The sequence below is a fragment of the Tachyglossus aculeatus genome, chromosome X3, assembly GCF_015852505.1.
Source record: "Tachyglossus aculeatus isolate mTacAcu1 chromosome X3, mTacAcu1.pri, whole genome shotgun sequence".
NCBI classification, from domain to species: Eukaryota; Metazoa; Chordata; class Mammalia; order Monotremata; family Tachyglossidae; genus Tachyglossus; species Tachyglossus aculeatus.
In genome coordinates, this window is record NC_052099.1 from 30,404,196 (window position 1) to 30,423,947 (window position 19,752).

Sequence of the window (19,752 nt, forward strand, 5' to 3'; positions counted from 1 at the left end):
GTGGGCTCACAGTCTAGAAGATGATGAGGGAACTGTTGCCACCTTGTACTTCCCAAGCACTTAATCAATCAATTGTATTTATTGAGCACTTACTGTGTGCAATCAATCAATCAATCGTATTTATTGAGCGCTGACTGTGTGCAGAGCACTGTACTAAGCGCTTGGGAAGTACAAGTTGGCAACACATAGAGACAGTCCCTACCCACCAGTGGGCTCACAGTCTAAAAGGGGGAGACAGTGCTCTGCGCACAGTAAGCGCTCAATAAATACGATTGAATGAATGAACACAGTAAGCGCTCAATAAATACAGACTGAATGAATGAATGAACTGAGGCCCAGAGAGGTGAAGTGACTTGCCCAAAGTCACACAGCTGGCAGGGCGGGGATTCGAACCCATGACCTCGTGGCCTTTCCCCCGAGCCTCGCTGCTTCTCTGGGGTTTTGGGTTCGAATCCCGCCTCTCCTGCCCCCCCCCACTTCCGGTCTGCTGAGCGACCTTGGGCAGACCCTTTCCCCTGCGCCCTCAGGGCACAGCGGGCCGGGCCGCGCATGCGCAGTGCGGCTACGGCGGCCGCCGAGGGACAGTTCCCTCCGGAGTCCGCCGCGCCGGAGCGCGGGGCCGCGGGCAGCGATGGCGGCCTCCCTGCCCCTCGGGGCCACCGTCTGCACCCCCGGGGCCGCCCGACACGGGAAAAAACGCCCGGCCAGCCCCGCCAACAACGGCAGCGGATCGGCCGCCGGCAGCAAGAAGAGAAAAGGGGCCGCTTCCGCCTACGGGCAGGTACGACAAGGCCTGGAAGGGGCCTGGAGCATGCGCAATGGCGCGGCGGGGGCGGGAGGGGTTTGGAGCATGCGCAGTGGAAGGCCGGGGTTTAAGGCGCAGGGGAGGGGAGAGGGGAGCCGGCCTGCGCTGGAGCATGCGCAATGACGGCACGGCCTGGGACGGGTGGGGAGCATGCGCAATGGCGGGGAGGGCTGGGGCGGGAGGGGTTTGGAGCATGCGCAATGGCGGGGAGGGCTGGGGCGGGAGGGGTTTGGAGCATGCGCAGTGGAGGGTCGGGCTGGCAGGGGTTTGACACACACGCAGGGGAGAGTTTGGCGCGTGCGCAGGGGAGGGGAGAGGGGAGCCGGCCTGCGCTGGAGCATGCGCAATGACGGGGCGGGCTGGGATCGGTGGGGAGCATGCGCAGTGGAGGACCGGGCTGGCCGGGATTTGAGGCCCACGCAGGGGAGGGCCGGGTTGGGAGCAGTTCGGCGCGTGCGCAGCGGAGGGGGGGGGGGCAGAGGAGCCGGCCTGCGTTGGAGCATGCGCAATGACGGGGCGGGCTGGGACGGGTGGGGAGCGTGCGCAATGGCGGGGACGGATGGGGAGCAGGCGCAGTGGAAGGCCGGGGCCGGAGGGGCTTGGAGCATGCGCAGTGGAGGCCCGGGCTGGGAGGAGTATGGCGCAAGCGCAGTGGATGGGAGCCGGCCTGCGTTGGAGCATACGCAACTACGGGGCGGGCTGGGACGGGTGCATGCGCAGTGGAAGCCCGGGACGGGAGGGGTTGGGAGCATGCGCAGTGGAGGGCCGGCCTGACAGGGGTTTGACACTTACGCGGGGGTGGATCGGGCTGGGAGGCTTTTCGCGCATGCGCAGTGGAGGGAAAGGGCGCCTGCCTGTGTTGGCGCATGCGCTCAGTGGGTTTAGGAGTGCGCAGCAGAAGCTCAATAAAGTCAGTTGTATATACTGAGCGCCTACGGTGTGCAGACCCCTGTACTGTGGAGAGTACAGCACAGCAATAATAATAATAACAATAATGACAGTATGTGCCAAGCACTTACTATGTGCCAAAAAGTGCTTTAAGCCCTGAGGTAGGTCCAGGGTAATCAGGTTGGCCCACAGTCTTTATCCCCATTTTACAGATGAGGGAACTGAGGCCCAGAGAAGTTAAATGACTTGTCCAAGGTCACACAGCAGACAAGTGGCGGATCCGGACTAAGAACCCACGTCCTCTGACTCCCATAATAATAATGATGGTATTTGTTAAGAGCTTACTATGTGCAAAGCACTGGTCTAAGCGCTGGGGAGGTTACAAGGTGATCAGGTTGTCCCGCGAGGGGCTCACAGTCTTCATCCCCATTTTCCAGATGAGGTCACTGAGGCCCAGAGAAGTGAAGTGACTTGCCCAAAGTCACACAGTTGACAGTTGGCAGAGGCCGGATTTGAACCCATGACCTCTGATTCCCAAGCCCACAGTCTTCATCCCCATTTTCCAGATGAGGTCACTGAGGCCCAGAGAAGTGAAGTGACTTGCCCAAAGTCACACAGTTGACAGTTGGCGGAGGCCGGATTTGAACCCATGACCGCTGACTCCCAAGCCCGGGCTCTTTCCACTGAGCCACGCTGCTTCCCATGTGTATATATCTATAATTCTCTTTATTTTGATGGTATGGACACCTGTCTACTTGTTCTGTTTTGTTGTCTGTCTCCCCCTTCTAGACTGTGAGCCCGTTGTTGGGTAGGGGCCGTCTCTCTATGTTGCCAACTTGTACTTCCCAAGCGCTTAGTACAGTGCTCTGCACACAGTAAGGCTCAATAAATATGATTGAATGAATGAATGAATAAAGTTGTTGCCATTAGGCCATGCTGCATGTCTTCATATTTAACAGACATATTCCCTGCCCACAACGAGCTTACAGTCTAGAGGAGGAGACCGACATTGAGAATAACAACAACATTTATGGCATTTATTAAGCACTTACTATGTGCCAGGCACTGTAGTAAGCACTGGGGTGGATACAAGCAAATCGTGTTGGACACAGACCCACCTGGGGTTTACAGTCTCAATCCCCAATTTACAGAAGAAGTAGCTGAAGCACAGAGAAGTGAAGTGATTTACCCAAGGTCACACAGCAGACGAGTTGGAATTAGAACCCATGACCTTTAAACAAAGGGTGTACCCCAATGATAATAATAATAATGGCATTTATTAAGCGCTTACTATGTGCAAAGCACTGTTCTAAGCTCTGGGGAGGTTACAAGGTGATCAGGTTGTCCCACGGGGGGCTCACAGTCTTAATCTGTTTAGTCTGCTTAAACTGCTTAGAGAGGCAGCGTGGCTCAGTGGAAAGAGCCCGGGCTTTGGAGGCAGAGGTCATGGGTTCAAATCCCGGCTCCGCCAATTGTCAGCTGGGTGACTTTGGGCAAGTCACTTCACTCCTCTGGGCCTCAGTGACCTCATCTGTAAAATGGGGATGAAGACTGTGAGCCCCACGGGGGACAACCTGATCACCTTGGATCCCGAACAGCGCTTCACACCTAGTAAACGCTTAAGTAACAAATAAGTTAGTTAACAAATAAGTTAGTTAACAAACTAGTAGTTAGCAAATAAACTAGTAACAAATGCCATTATTATTATTATTATTATATCATTAATCAATCAGGGTGGATAAACTCACAGACCCACGTGGGGCTCACAATCTAAGTCGCGGTCCGATTTTCTTCTCTCCATGTTTTCTCTTTCCCACTGGAAGAAAGGAATATTGTGTGGTTCCCCGTTCCTCCAGTGGCTTCATAGAGGGAAAACTCCCATCCGGCAGATTTCAGGAAAGACCCCTCACGTCTGGCATTTGTACAAATTTGAGTTTACCTAACCCCCGGCCTCTTGTGATAGCCACGTTAACAGAGCGCTAGCACGCTCCCTTTCGGAATTATAATCATCATCATCATCATCATCAATCGTATTTATTGAGCGCATACTATGTGCAGAACACTGTACTAAGCGCTTGGGAAGTACAAATTGGCAACATATAGAGACGGTCCCTACCCAACAGTGGGCTCACAGCCTAAAAGGGGGAGACAGAGAACAAAACCAAACATACTAACAAAATAAAATGAATAGAATAGATATGTACAAGTAAAATAGAGTAATAAATATGTACAAACATATATACAATTATAATGGGCACGGTTGTATTTCCGTGCACAAAGAATACTTCTATAATTAGGTTGAGTGGCGGAAATAACCCGGAGCGCTCTGAAATAGGACCCTGGTGAGATCGTAACAGGAATATCGAGTTCAGGGTCAACGCAGCGGCCGTAGAGGCCGCGTGACTTTGTGGATAGAGCACAGGCCCGGGAGACAGAAGGATCTGGGTTCTAATCCCGGCTCTGTCACGTGTCTACTGCGTGACCTTGGGCAAGTCACTTCACCTCTCTGTGCTTCAGTTCCCTCATCTGGAAAATGGGGATGAAGACTGTGATGATGATGACGATGATGGCATTTGTTAAGTGCTTACTATGTGCAAAGCACTGTTCTAAGCACTGAGGGGGGGGGGGGATACAAGGTGATCAGGTTGTCCCACGTGGGGCTCAGTCTTAATCCCCATTTTACAGATGAGGGAACTGAGGCTCAGAGAAGTTAAGTGACTTGCCCAAGGTCACACAGCAGACATGTGGCGGAGCAGGGATTCGAACCCATGACCTCTGACTCCAAAGCCCGGGCTCTTTCCACTGAGCCAAGCTGCTCGTGGAACATTACCTGATCACCTTGTAACCTCCCCAGCGCTTAGAACAGTGCTTTTCACATAGTAAGTGCTTAATAAATGCCATCATTATTATTATTATTAAGTCACTTGAACTTCATATGAACTATAGATGTCCATTACGTAGAGAAAGCAACAAATATTTGATTAAGACCCCTTGGCTTATCTACCAGTCATCTAATAATAATAATAATAATAAAGCATTTGTTAAGTGCTTACTATATACAAAGCACTGTTCTAAGCGCTGGGGAGGTTACAAGGTGATCAGGTTGTCCCAAGGGGGGCTCACAGTCTTAATCCCCATTTTCCAGATGAGGTAACTGAGGCACAGAGAAGTGACTTGCCCAAAGTCACACAGCTGACAACTGGCGGAGCCGGGATTTGAACCCACGACCTCTGACTCCAAAGCCCGGGCTCTTTCCACTGACCCACGCTGCTTCTCGGTTGTTTCTAATGTTGTCGATTTCTGATGTTGTTAGCACAATTTGTTGCCATGTTTTCAGCTCAAGCCTAGTTGGGTTAAATTATTTTTTTGAACGCTCTTGAAAAACTCTAGCAGAGAGTAAAGTGAAATTTGATCAGTCACAGGGCTGTGTATATGCCTTTTCCTTTTTCGTTCCCCATTTAGGAGTTTACTAGGTTCAGAGCTGGTAGAAGAATATATGTATTCCAGTCATTTCCCGATTATTTCTTAAGTTATTTCCAGGAAAGAAAACTATTCGCCGTCATACAGAAACTGAAAATAACCCTAATCCATCAAATGAAATCTAAAAGTAATATATCCTTTTCGGGGAGGTCAGAAGGAGATTTGTGGCTTCTAGAGAGTGAATTCAGCTTTCTTAGGCTGCCTTGGCATAGAAATCCATCTGTTTCTGATCACCTTTATTTTGGGGTTTTTTTTTTTTTGAGAAAATTATTTCCTTCAAGTACATGCTACTTGGAAATGTTGTCCAGGAAAGTGGCTGTCCACTTTGAACTAGAAAAGTACATTTAACGTGTTAAAATTGAATATCTGTTGGTGAAAATTATTTCCTTCAAGTACATGCTACTTGGAAATGTTGTCCAGGAAAGTGGCTGTCCATTTTGAACTAGAAAAATGCATTTAACGTGTTAAAATCTGTTGGTGTTTTCAACCACTTCCCCGCATGGGGCTCACCGTCTTCACCCCCATTTTCCAGATGAGGTAACTGAGGCACAGAGAAGTGAAGTGACTTGCCCAAGGTCACCCGACTGACAAGTGGCAGAGGCGGGATGAGTGCCAAGACCAAATTAAGGGGGTCTGGAAAGGAGTGTACATGTTTTATTTTGTCGTCTGTCTCCCCCTTCTAGACTGTGAGCCCGTTGTTGCGTAGGGACCGTCCCTATAGGTTGCCAACTTGGACTTCCCAAGCGCTTAGTACAGTGCTGTGCACACAGTAAGCGCTCAATAAATACGATTGACTGAATGAATGAATGAGTGTCTTATGGAATAATAATAATAATGGCATTTATTAAAATTTTTTTAATGCTATTTATTAAGCGCTTACTATGTGCAAAGCACTGTTCTAAGCGCCGGGGAGGTTACAAGGTGACCCGGTTGCCCCACGGGGGGCTCACAGTCTTCATCCCCATTTTCCAGATGAGGGAACTGAGGCCCAGAGGAGTGAAGTGACTTGCCCAAAGTCACCCAGCTGACAATTGGCCGAGCCGGGATTTGAACCCACGACCTCTGACTCCAAAGCCCGGGCTCTTTTCCACTGAGCCACGCTGCTTCTCCGTTAAGCACTTACTATGTGCAAAGCACTGTTCCAAGCGCTGGAAGCAAGGAGAGGAAAGAAGCCATCAGATCGCTCTTTCCTCCAAGTTTCGTTTGGCTGGAAACAGAATTAAAATCTCACCCTCTCTTTGGCCCCACTTCCAATTTGAAATTCCCACACTTTAATCATCGAGCTTTGCTTTCGGGCCTTTCAGGCCTTATCCCAGGGACTGCAGTAATTAGTATTTTCTGCATTTTGGCAGGATCCTGTCACCCGAGGCACCAGGGTAATAACCATGTGAAGCCGAAGCGGTGACAGGAGCGTGGATGGAAAACGTTGCCCTCTCATCAAGAGCCCTCGAAGTCTATTCTGCTGAAATGTTATTTAGGTGCTCTTTATAAGCCGTCCGTCGTAGCGTGACAGTCCCGGCTTAGATTGGGAAGTCAACCCATAAAAAACAGATGTGAACGTGAGTCTGGCTTACTTTGGTAAGCTCCTCTTGCTCCTCCAGGAAGGCATTGACTCTCTCTTTCCATCACCGCTTTAATAATAATAATAATAATGGCATTTATTAAGCGCTTACTATGTGCAAAGCACTGTTCTAAGCGCTGGGGAGGTTACAAGGTGATCAGGTTATCCCACAGGGGGCTCAGAGTCAATCCCCATTTTGCAGACGAGGGAACTGAGGCCCGGAGAAGTGAAGTCTTTTAGACTGTGAGCCCACTGTTGGGTAGGGACTGTCTCTAGGTGTTGCCAAATTGTACTTCGCAAGCGCTTAGTCCAGTGCTCTGCACACAGTAAGCGCTCACTAAACACAATTGATGATGATGATGATGAAGTGACTTGCCCAAAGTCACACAGCTGACAAGGGATTCGAACCCCTGACCTCCGACTCCAAAGCCCGGGCTCTTTCCACGGAGCCACGCCGCTTCTCTAATGATAACGATATCATCTTTAATGATAACGATGGTATTTGTTAATCAATCAATCAATCAATCGTATTTATTGAGCGCTTACTATGTGCAGAGCACTGTACTAAGCGCTTGGGAAGTACAAATTGGCAACACATAGAGACAGTCCCTACCCAACAGTGGGCTCACAGTCTAAAAGCGCTTACTGTGTCAAGCACTATTCATTCGTTCAATCATATTTATTTATTACAGTGCTCTGCACATAGTAAGCGCTAAATAAATACGATTGATGATTGACGATTAAGCTCTCACTGCGTGCAGAGCACTGGACTAAGCGCTTGGGAAGTACAAGTCGGCAACGGATAGAGACGGTCCCTACCCGATAGCGGGCTCACAGTCTAGAAGGGGGAGACAGGCGACAAAACAAAACATGTGGACAGGTGGCAGGTCATCAGAATAAATAGAAGTAAAGCTAGATGCACATCATTAACAAAATAAATAGAATAGTAAATATGGACAAGTAAAATAAATAGAGTAATAAATCTGCACAAACGTATATACAGGTGCTGTGGGGAGGGGAAGGAGGTAGGGCCGGGGGGAGAAGGAGAGGAAAAAGGGGGCTCAGCTAACGTTTTGAAAATGATAGTTCTATCCAGCGATTAGAACAGTGGTCTGCACATAGTAAGCGCTTAACAAATGCCATTATTATTATTATTATTTCCATACGTTCATTCATTCATTCATTCAGTCGTATTTATTGTGCACTTACTGTGTGCAGAGCACTGGACTAAGCGCTTGGGAAGTACAAGTTGGCAACATATACGTTCACACTAAACATCTTACTCAAAATGTTTCATTAATGACATTTGCAGCTGGTTCTGCATTGTGGGTTTTAACACGCTTCTTCATTTTTAGCGCTTTTTTTGCCTTCCTTTCCAGGGCCAATTAGGAGTGTTCATTCATTCCATTGTATATATTGAGCGCTTACTGTGTGCAGAGCAGTGGACTAAGCGCTTGGAAAGTACAAGTGGGCAACATATACGTTCACCCTAAACATCTTACTCAAAATGTTTCATTAATGACATTTGCAGCTGGTTCTGCATTGTGGGTTTTAACACGCTTCTTCATTTTTAGCGCTTTTTTTGCCTTCCTTTCCAGGGCCAATTAGGAGTGTTCATTCATTCCATTGTATATATTGAGCGCTTACTGTGTGCAGAGCACTGGACTAAGCGCTTGGGAAGTACAAGTGGGCAACATTTATGTTCACACTAAACATCTTACTCAAAATGTTTCATTACTGACATTTGCAGCTGGTTCTGCATTGTGGGTTTCATCACGCGTCTTCATTTTTAGCGCTTTTTTTTGCCTTCCTTTCCAGGGCCAATTAGGAGTGTTCATTCATTCCATCGTATATATTGAGCGCTTACTGTGTGCAGAGCACTGGACTAAGCGCTTGGGAAGTACAGTTCAGCAATAAAGACAGTCCCTGCCCACGATGGGTTTACAGTCTAGAGTTAACCAGATCATCATCATCATCAATCGTATTTATTGAGCGCTTACTATGTGCAGAGCACTGTACTAAGCGCTTGGGAATTACAAATTGGCAACATATAGAGACAGTCCCTACCCAACAGTGGGCTCACAGTCTAAAAGGGGGAGACAGAGAACAAAACCAAACATACTAACAAAATCAAATAAATAGAATAGGTATGTAGAAGTAAAATAAATAGAGTAATAAATCTGTACAAACATATATACATATACACAGGTGCTGTGGGGAAGGGAAGGAGGTAAGATGGGGGGGATGGAGAGGGGGACGAGGGGGAGAGGAAGGAAGGGGCTCAGTCTGGGAAGGCCTCCTGGAGGAGATGTAACCAGGTTAGCCCATTTAACCAGGGTGTAGCAGTATAGATAATATTGCCAGGCATCAGTGGTATTTACTGAGCATTTACTGTGGGCAAAACACTGAACCAAGTGTTAATATTATAATTACATTATTATAATTAATATTATAATAATACAATATATACTATGTTATATTACATATAATATACTATATTATATTATATAATAATATAATTATCATATAATTATAATCATAGTCATAATCATATAATCATATAATTATATTATACTCTCCAATTCAGTTGGGGGAGACAATCCCTGCTTTCATGGCTCAGCGGAAAGAGCCCGGGCTTTGGAGCCAGAGGTCAGGGGTTCAAATCCCGGCCCCGCCAACTGTCAGCCGTGTGACTCTGGGCAAGTCACTTCACTTCTCTGGGCCTCAGTGACCTCATCTGTAAAATGGGGATGAAGACTGTGAGCCTCCTGTGGGACAACCCGATCACCTTGTAACCGCCTCAGCGCTCAGAACAGTGCACATAGTAAGCACTTTATAAATGCCATCATTTATTTATTTTAGTTTTCAAGAAGCTTATGATCGAGCGGGGACATATTACGGTATTTTTTAAGGGCGTACTATGTGCTAAGCACTGGGGTAGCTAAACAGGGTGGATACAGTCCCATTGTTCTGCAGTAAGTCAGCACTCGGTAAATACCATTAAGCGCTTAGTACAGCTGTCTGCAGACAGTAAGCGCTCAATAAATATGATTGAATGAAATACCGGTGATTGATCCATAATTTCATATTAATAATCCTTTCCCCTGTCGCTGAGAAGGGCGATCCATTGAACCTCATTAATTTGGAACCTATTTCTCCCCTTGTCTTTGTAGGATTGCCAGGGAGAGGTGCACTTTGAACTAAAAAGGAAGGATTGGTCAATATTGTGGCTAGTGACGTCTGTTAAACTGATGCTGAGTGTGGGAGAAACATAAAACATTTCCTAAATCTCCAGCTGTTTAGGTGGATCGAAAGAGACGGTAGAGAAAGATGTAGGCAGACACCGGGAAACTAAGCCCGAACTCTCCGTATAATCAGACAGCAAACAGAATAATGTTATTTAAAAACTGTAGTTAAACCGTACTAATCCACACTAGTTAAAACAGCACTACAATTCAAACTTGGTATAAATTAGGGAGGTTCTATTTTATCCAAAAAAGGCATGTACTGCTTAGCAACAACGTAGGATACCATAGATGCTTTAGCACGAAAATCTTTTTCAAAACCTCTTCCTAAATCACAAGGGTTTGTGAGTGGGATGTGAAAGGAAGATGGTTATTGATTTTAAAGCGCTGTAGGAAGTTCTTTACCCTTTAGGTAATTTTAAAATTCAAAAAATTCAGAAATTCAAACTTGGTATAAATTAGTGAGGTTCTACTTTATCCAAAATAGGCATGTACTGCTTAGCAACAATGTAGGATATCATAGATGCTTTAGCACGAAAATCTGTTTCGAAACCTCTTCCTAAATCACAAGGGTTTGTGAGTGGGATATGAAAGGAAGATGATTATTGATTTTAAAGCGCTGTAGGAAGTTGTTTACCCTTCAGGTAATTTTAAAATTCAAAAATTCAAAATTCAGAAATTCAAACTTGGTATAAATTAGTGAGGTTCTATTTTGTCCAAAAAAGGCATGTACTGCTTAGCAACAACGTAGGATATCATTCAAAAATTCAAAAAATTCAGAAATTCATACTTGGTATAAATTAGTGAGGTTCTATTTTATCCAAAAAAGGCATGTACTGCTTAGCAACAACGTAGGATATCATAGGTGCCTTAGCACGAAAATCTTTTTCAAAACCTCTTCCTAAATCACAAGGGTTTGTGAGTGGAATATGAAAGGAAGATGATTATTGATTTTAAAGCGCTGTAGGAAGTTGTTTACCCTTCAGGTAATTTTAAAATTCAAAAATTCAAAATTCAGAAATTCAAACTTGGTATAAATTAGTGAGGTTCTATTTTATCCAAAAAAGGCATGTACTGCTTAGCAACAATGTAGGATATTATAGATGCTTTAGCACGAAAATCTTTTTCAAAACCTCTTCCTAAATCACAAGGGTTTGTGAGTGGGATATGAAAGGAAGATGGTTATTGATTTTAAAGCGCTGTAGGAAGTTGTTTACCCTTTAGGTAATTCAAAAATTCAAAAATTCAGAATTCAGAAATTCAAACTTGGTATAAATTAGTGAGGTTCTATTTTATCCAAAAAAGGCATGTACTGCTTAGCAACAACGTAGGATATCATTCAAAAATTCAAAAAATTCAGAAATTCAAACTTGGTATAAATTAGTGAGGTTCTATTTTACCCAAAAAAGGCATGTACTGCTTAGCAACAATGTAGACTATCATAGGTGCTTTAGCACGAAAATCTTTTTCGAAACCTCTTCCTAAATCACAAGGGTTTGTGAGTGGGATATGAAAGGAAGATGGTTATTGATTTTAAAGCGCTGTAGGAAGTTGTTTACCCTTTAGGTAATTTTAAAATCTCAGTGGTATTTCCCCATGTGCTTGATATACACTAAAACTACTTATTTATTATAGTTTTCTTGTGGTAAAAGTACATTTTGTAGGGAAGATGGATACCAAAACTTGAACTCTTAACACCCATAATCTCCCTTTTCCCTGCCCTCCCTCTCTTAGAAAGTTCTGTTTCCATATTGAATCAAGGCTAAGGTTGAAAGAAGCTGTGTAACTATTAATAATAATAACGATGGCATTTGTTAAGCGCCTACTATGTGCAAAGCACTGTTCATCATCATCAATCGTATTTATCGAGCGCTTACTGTGTGCAGAGCACTGTACTAAACGCTTGGGAAGTGCAAGTTGGCAACACACAGAGACAGTCCCTACCCAACAGTGGGCTCACAGTCTAAAAGGGGGAGACAGAGAACAAAACCAAACATACTAACAAAATAAAATAAATAGAATAGATATGTACAAGCAAAATAAACAAACAAACAAATAAATAAATAAATAAACAAACAAATAAAATAAAATAAATAGCACTGTTCTAAGCGCTGGATTGAAAACTTCCTTTAAACTTCCTGTAACCATGGCTCTTCCGACAGAAGTATAAGAAAACAAAAACTGGTCATTTTTACCTGCATAAATTCAGGTAAAAGTGTTTTGGATTTTTTTTTTTTTTGTCCCCACGCGCTTTTCCTGAATGACCTAGATTATAAACTCCATTCCCTTTCACCTCCCCAGACGGGCCCTACTTTGGTGTCCCAGATACCAAATTAAGAATTACATTGGGTCCCAGATCTTACCAAATTAGATGCAGTTTCACTACCCTAGAGGATTTGAGCTGGGGGGTGTGGTAAAAAAAAAAAGATTGGGGATGTTTGGGGTTGGTTTCATGAAATTGTAAAATGGCATAAAAAGCAGATTGCTTTGTATTATCTGTCGCTCCCTTTCTGCATCTTATTGATTACAATAAGAGAATCTCTACAATTAGAGAAGCAGCGTGGCTCAGTGGAAAGAGCCCGGGCTTTGGAGTCAGAGGTCGTGGGTTCAAATCCTGGCTCTGCCAATTACCAGCTGTGTGACTTTGGGCAAGTCGCTTCACTTCTCTGGGCCTCAGTTTCCTCATCTGTAAAATGGGGATTAAGACTGTGAGCCCCCCGTGGGACAACCTGATCACCTTGTAACCTCCCTGGCGCTTAGAACAGTGCTTTGCACATAGTAAGCGCTTAATAAATGCCATTATTATTATTATTATTGTTATTATTAATATTATTATTATTATTACAAGCCCCTTTTAAAGGAGTAAAAACTTGAAAGCAGTCTCCTTTTCAATCTCTCTGTCTCTAGCCTCTCCTTTCTTCCATGCACCTGACGGAATCATGTTTCAGAAATTGTTCCGCACATCTTTCCGCTCCTCAAAAGCTTCCATGATGGACTGACTATTCCTCTTATAATAATAATGGCATTTATTAAGCACTTACTATGTGCAAAGCACTGTTCTAAGCGCCGGGGAGGTCACAAGGTGATCAGGTTGTACCACGGGGGGCTCACAGTCTTCATCCCCATTTTGCAGATGAGGGAACTGAGGCCCAGAGAAGTGAAGTGACTTGCCCAAAGTCACCCAGCTGACAAGTGGTGGAGCCGGGATTTGAACCCGTGACCTCTGACTCCGAAGCCCGGCTCTTTCCACTGAGCCACGCTGCTTCTCTCTTCTCTTACATCAAGCCACCCATATCTTAGTACTTATTCCTACTGTGGACTTACATTAAAGACACAATCAAATCAATTATGGATATATAAATAAATGCTGGGGGTCGGGGTGAATGAAGGATGCAAATTCAAGTGCAAAATTTCAAGGTACGAATTGTCTTCCTCCCTTCCAAGCCCTAGAGAAGCAGCGTGGCTCAGTGGAAAGGGCCCGGGCTTTGGAGGCAGAGGTCACGGGTTCAAATCCCGGCTCCGCCACTTGTCAGCTGGGTGACTTTGGGCAAGTCGCTTCACTTCTCTGGGCCTCAGTTACCTCATCTGGAAAATGGGGATGAAGACTGTGAGCCCCCCGTGGAACAACCTGATCACCTTATATCTCCCCCAGCGCTTAGAACAGTGCTTTGCACAGAGTAAGCACTTAATAAGTGCTATTATTATTATTACTGAGAATAGTAAGCGCTTAATAAATGCTATTATTATTATTGAGAGCCCACCTCCTCCAGGAGGCCTTCCCAGACTGAGCCCCCTTTTTCCTCTCCACCTCCCCATCCCCCCGCCCTACCTCCTTCCCCTCCCCACAGCACCTGGATATACGTTTGTACAGATTTATCACTCTATTTTACTTGTACAGATTTACTATTCTATTAATTTTGTTAATGATGTACATTTAGCTATAATTCTATTTGTTCTGACTTGACACCCGTCCACATGTTTTGTTTTGTTCTCTGTCTCCCCCTTCTAGACTGCGAGCCCATTGTTGGGTAGGGACCGTCTCTATATGCTGCCGACTTGGGCTTCCTAAGCGCTTAGTACAGTGCTCTGCACACAGTAAGCGCTCAATAAATACAACTGAATGAATGAATGAATGAATGAATGAATGAATCACAGGCCAAGGAGCTAGGAAGCCTGCGTTGTAATTCCAGCTGTGTGACCTTGGGTGAATCCCTAAACTTCTCTGTGCCTCAGTTTCCTCCCCTGGGAAATGGAGATCAACTATCCACACCACCCATCTCCACCTTCGACTCTAAGCCCCATGCGGGACAGGGAATCTGTCCAATTGGCTTATCTCGCTTCTCTGCCAGCGGTTAGTACAGTGCTTGACATAAAGTCAGTGGAAACATCTATCACGGTTTTGTTTTCAGGGCCTCAGCATCGAGTCCGTGAGCGAGACCAAGACGGTCCCGATGGATTCCAGCGCCGGCCCGGTCGAAGCGACGGCTAAACCTCTGCCATTTAAGGACCCAAACTTTGTGGTGAGCGATTGTTTTATTATTAAGCGTTATTAAGTATTTAATACTTTACAATTGAGCACGCTAATGAGCTCTCTAGCGTTCTCCCAGCCCCACAGCACTTACGTATATATCCGTAATTTATTTATATTAATGTCTGTCACCCCCTCTAGACTGTTAGCTCGTTGTGGGCAGGAAATATGGCTGTTTATTGTTACATCGTCCCAAGTGCTTAATACAGTGCTTTGTACACCATAAGCACTCAATAAATACGATCGATTTACTGATAGACACTTAAAGGCCCTTAGAGAAGCAGCGTGGCTCAGTGGAAAGAGCCCGGGCTTGGGAGCCAGAGGTCACGGGTTCAAATCCCAGCTCCTCCACTCGTCAGCTGTGCGACTTTGGGCAAGTCACTTCACTTCCCTGTGCCGCAGTTCCCTCATCTGTAAAATGGGGATTAAGACTGTGAGCCCCCACGTGGGACAACCTGATCACCTTGTCACCTCCCCAGCGCTTAACACATAGTAAGTGCTTAATAAATGCCATTATTATTATTATTATTATTATTATATGTTCAAATCCCGGGTCCACCACTCATCAGCTGCGTCACTTTGGGCAACTCACTTAACTTCTCTGTGCCTCAGTTACCTCATCTGTAAAATGGGGATTAAGACTGTGAGCCCCAAGCGGGACAACCTAATCACCTGGTCACCTCCCCAGCGCTTAGAACAGGGCTTTGCACATAATAAGTGCGTAATAAATTCCATCATTATTATTATCATTAAAGCACAAAGCATACCGACAAGACCCTTCTGTAAATATTCCTATACTCTCCTATTTTCCCTCTCCTGGATCAATTTTTATGTCCATCTCCCCCTATAGACTGTAGGGTCCCTGTGGGCGGGGATCACTTATACCAACTCTGTTGTATAGTACTCTCCCAAGCGCTCAGTACAGTGCTCTGCACACAGTAATACCGTTGAGGGGCACAAGAAGAAAAAGTGCTGCAGATCTGTTACCCAGGTGATAATCGGGATGATAATCAATCAGTCGTATTTATTGAGCGCTTACTGTGTGCAGAGCACTGTACTAAGCGCTTGGGAAGTCCAAGTTGGCAACATATAGAGACGGTCCCTACCCAACAGTGGGCTCACAGTCTAAAAGGGGGAGACGGAGAACAAAACCAAAATAAAATAAATGGAGAATCTAAGTCAGGCTGAGTTCGACTCCTACAGACCTTCTAGACTGTGAGCCCACTTGTTGGGTCGGGACCGTCTCTACATGTTGCCAACTTGTACTTCCCAAGCGCTTAGTCCAGTGCTCTGCACACAGTAAGCGCTCAATAAATACGATTGAATAAATGAATGAATTATCTCCCAGAAAAAAAAGTCATCATCAATCGTATTTATTGAGCGCTTACTATGTGCAGAGCACTGTACTAAGCGCTTGGGAAGTACAAGTTGGCAACGTATAGAGACAGTCCCTACCCAACAGTGGGCTCACAGTCTAAAAGTCATCAAACTATCCTGCACAAACTAGCCCATCAATCCTGGAAGGGAATTCCGAGCGGTATCTCCATTTGCCGCTTAATAAAACCACCGGTTCTGAGGTCTTGACTTCGAATTTATTCCCACTGGAGCCTCCTTGCTCTCCCCCATTTTGAAGACGTTGCTTCCGTTTATTTGGAGATATTTCTTCTCCCGCTCCCGTCTGCAGCACCCCTGAACTCGGATCTGCTCCCTCTCTTCACCCTCAGCCCCACAGCATGTACGTACAGATCCGTGATTTATTTATATTCACGTCTCAGCAGAAAGAGCCCGGGCTCTGGAGTCAGAGGTGGTGGGTTCGAATCCCACCTCCACCACAAGTCTGCTGGGTGACCTTGGGCAAGTCACTTAACTTCTCTGAGCCTCAGTTCCCTCGTCTGTAAAAATGGGGATTAAGGCCGTGAGCCCCACGTGGGACAACTTGATCAATCAATCAATCAATCAATCAACCGTATTTATTGAGCGCTTACTATGTGCAGAGCACTGTACTAAGCGCTTGGGAAGTACAAATTGGCATCACATAGAGACAGTCCCTACCCAACAGCGGGCTCACAGTCTAAAAGGGGGAGACAGAGAACAGAACCAAACATACCAACAAAATAAAATAAGTAGGATAGAAATGTACAAGTAAAATAAATAAATAAATAAATAAATAGAGTAATAAATATGTTGATCACACTGATCAACTTGATCACACTGTATCCCCCCCAGCGCTTAGAACATTGTATATATGTATATACGTTTGTACATATTTATCTTTTAGACTGTGACCCCACCGTTGGGTAGGGATTGTCTCTATATGTTGCCAACTTGTACCTCCCAAGCGCTTAGTACAGTGCTCCGCACACAGTAAGCGCTCAATAAATACGATTGATGATGATGTCTGCCTCCCCCTCTAGACTGTAAGCTCGTTGTTAATAAGAACGATGGCATTTATTAAACGCTTACTATGTGCAAAGCACTGTAGTTGTTAGAGAAGCAGCGTGGCTCAGTGGAAAGAGCCCGGGCTTTGGAGTCAGAGGTCGTGGGTTCAAATCCCGGCTCTGCCACTTGTCAGCTGTGTGACTTTGGGCAAGTCACTTCACTTCTCTGGGCCTCAGTTCCCTCATCTGGAAAATGGGGATGAAGACTGTGAGTCCCACGTGGGGCCTGATTACCTTGTATCTACCCCAGCGCTTAGAACAGTGCTTTGCACATAGTAAGCACTTAACAAATACCAACATTATTATTATTATTATGGTTTCTAATCCCAGCTCTGCCACTTGTCAGCTGGGTGACTTTGGCCAAGTCACTTCACTTCTCTGGGCCTCAGTTCCCTCATCTGGAAAATGGGGATGAAGACTGTGAGTCCCACGTGGGACCTGATTACCTTGTATCTACCCCAGCGCTTAGAACAGTGCTTTGCACATAGTAAGCGCTTAACAAATACCAACATTATTATTATTATTATTATTATTATGGTTTCTAATCCCAGCTCTGCCACTTGTCAGCTGGGTGACTTTGGGCAAGTCACTTCACTTCTCTGGGCCTCAGTTCCCTCATCTGGAAAATGGGGATGAAGACTGTGAGTCCCACGTGGGGCCTGATTACCTTGTATCTACCCCAGCGCTTAGAACAGTGCTTTGCACATAGTAAGCGCTTAACAAATACCAACATTATTATTATTATTATTATGGTTTCTAATCCCAGCTCTGCCACTTGTCAGCTGGGTGACTTTGGCCAAGTCACTTCACTTCTCTGGGCCTCAGTTCCCTCACCTGGAAAATGGGGGTTAAGACTGTGAGCCCCACTTGGGACAACCCGATTCTCCCCAGCGCTTAGAACAGTGCTTTGCACATAGTAAGCGCTTAACAAATGCCATCATCATCATTATTATTGTGGACGACACCAACTCTGTTGTACTCTCCCAAATCCAGTGCTCTGCCATCATTCATTCTTTCATTCAGCCGTATTTATTGAGCGCTTACTGTGTGCAGAGCGCTTGGGAGAGTACAATATAACAATAAACAGATGCATTCCCTGCCCACAACGACCTTACAGTCTAGAAGACGAGCTTTCACACAGTAAGTGCTCAGAAAATACGAGTGTTGGGTAGGGACTGTCTCTATATGTTGCCAATTTGTATTTCCCAAGCGCTTAGTACAGTGCTCTGCACATAGTAAGCGCTCAATAAATACGATTGATGATGATGATGATCGAGAGCAAGTCTTTCTTTCTTTCTAGACTGTGAGCCCACTGTTGGGTAGGGACCGTCTCTATATGTTGCCAACTTGGACTTCCCAAGCGCTTAGTGCAGTGCTCTGCGCACAGTAAGCGCTCAATAAATACGATCGATTGATTGATTGATTTTTGGCATTTGAAACCGAAATCTTCTCACCCACACCCTTCAGTCCCCAGCCTTCCCCCGAGCTCTTTTGGGGAAACGTAATCCTTGCTCATCATCATCATCATCAATCGTATTTATTGAGCGCTTGCTGCGTGCAGAGCACTGTACTAAGCGCTTGGGAAGTCCAAGTTGGCAACATATAGGGACGGTCCCTACCCAACAGTGGGCTCCCAGTCTAAAATGCTCATCTGCAGTTGAGTTTCTCTGCAAAAGAGGGTTGTGGGTGGGCCCGGTGGCAAGGGCTCTTGGCTTTAGGGAAATTCCCACACACCCAGCGTTCATCCACACGGTTTAGTAAATAGCCAAGTGAAAACGAGGGTGACGGTTTTATGTAGGTCGACCTCCCGCTAGAACGGAGTTTGGCGAGCCTAAAGGAACGTGGGGCTTTTCAGACCGTTTAGCAACTGATGGCGTAGGGTAGGAATTGTAATTATTCTGCCTTGGATTTTTATTTGATTTTTTTTTTGAGATGAAGGAGTTTTCAAGGCAGGAGAAAAACCAGCCAGGAAGGGGTGGGAATCTCATGGGCTTATATTACCTCTGGCTCAATAATCTCTGTGAGAGACTTGAAATCCCTTGCTTTTTATTTATTTTTATTTTGGTATTACGTGCTTACATTCATTCAGTCGTATTTATCGGGCGCTTACTGTGTGCAGAGCACTGTACTGAGCGCTGGGGAAGTACAAGTTGGCAACATATAGAGACGGTCCCTGCCCAGCAACGGGCTCACAGCAAGAGTGCTTTTTCTGCCAATCAATCAATCGTATTTATTTATTGAGCGCTTACTGTGTGCAGAGCACTGTACTAAGCGCTTGGGAAGTCCAAGTTGGCAACATATAGAGACGGTCCCTACCCAACAGTGGGCTCCCAGTCTAAAATGCTCATCTGCAGTTGAGTTTCTCTGCAAAAGAGGGTTGTGGGTGGGCCCGGTGGCAAGGGCTCTTGGCTTCAGGGAAATTCCCACACACCCAGGTTCATCCACACGGTTTAGTAAATAGCCAAGTGAAAACGAGGGTGGCGGTTTTATGTAGGTCGACCTCCCGCTAGAACGGAGTTTGGCGAGCCTAAAGGAACATGGGGCTTTTCAGACCGTTTAGCAACTGATGGCATAGGGTAGGAATTGTAATTATTCTGCCTTGGATTTTTATTTGATTTTTTTTGAGATGAAGGAGTTTTCAAGGCAGGAGAAAAACCAGCCAGGAAGGGGTGGGAATCTCATGGGCTTATATTACCTCTGGCTCAATAATCTCTGTGAGAGACTTGAAATCCCTTGCTTTTTATTTATTTTTATTTTGGTATTACGTGCTTACATTCATTCAGTCGTATTTATCGGGCGCTTACTGT

General features: G+C 45.4%; 1 protein-coding gene across 1 annotated transcript in view; it reads left to right on the plus strand.

The window, feature by feature from the left end:
* The first annotated feature begins 589 nt into the window (after nt 1-589).
* Nucleotides 590-19,752, plus strand: part of INO80C (INO80 complex subunit C) — a 30,536-nt gene continuing 11,373 nt past the window's right edge. The window contains exons 1-2 of the mRNA XM_038770350.1: nt 590-781; nt 14,389-14,499. Coding sequence (XP_038626278.1) covers nt 632-781; nt 14,389-14,499 — 261 coding nt within the window. The 5' untranslated portion in view covers nt 590-631. The remainder of the gene's footprint in view (nt 782-14,388; nt 14,500-19,752) is intronic.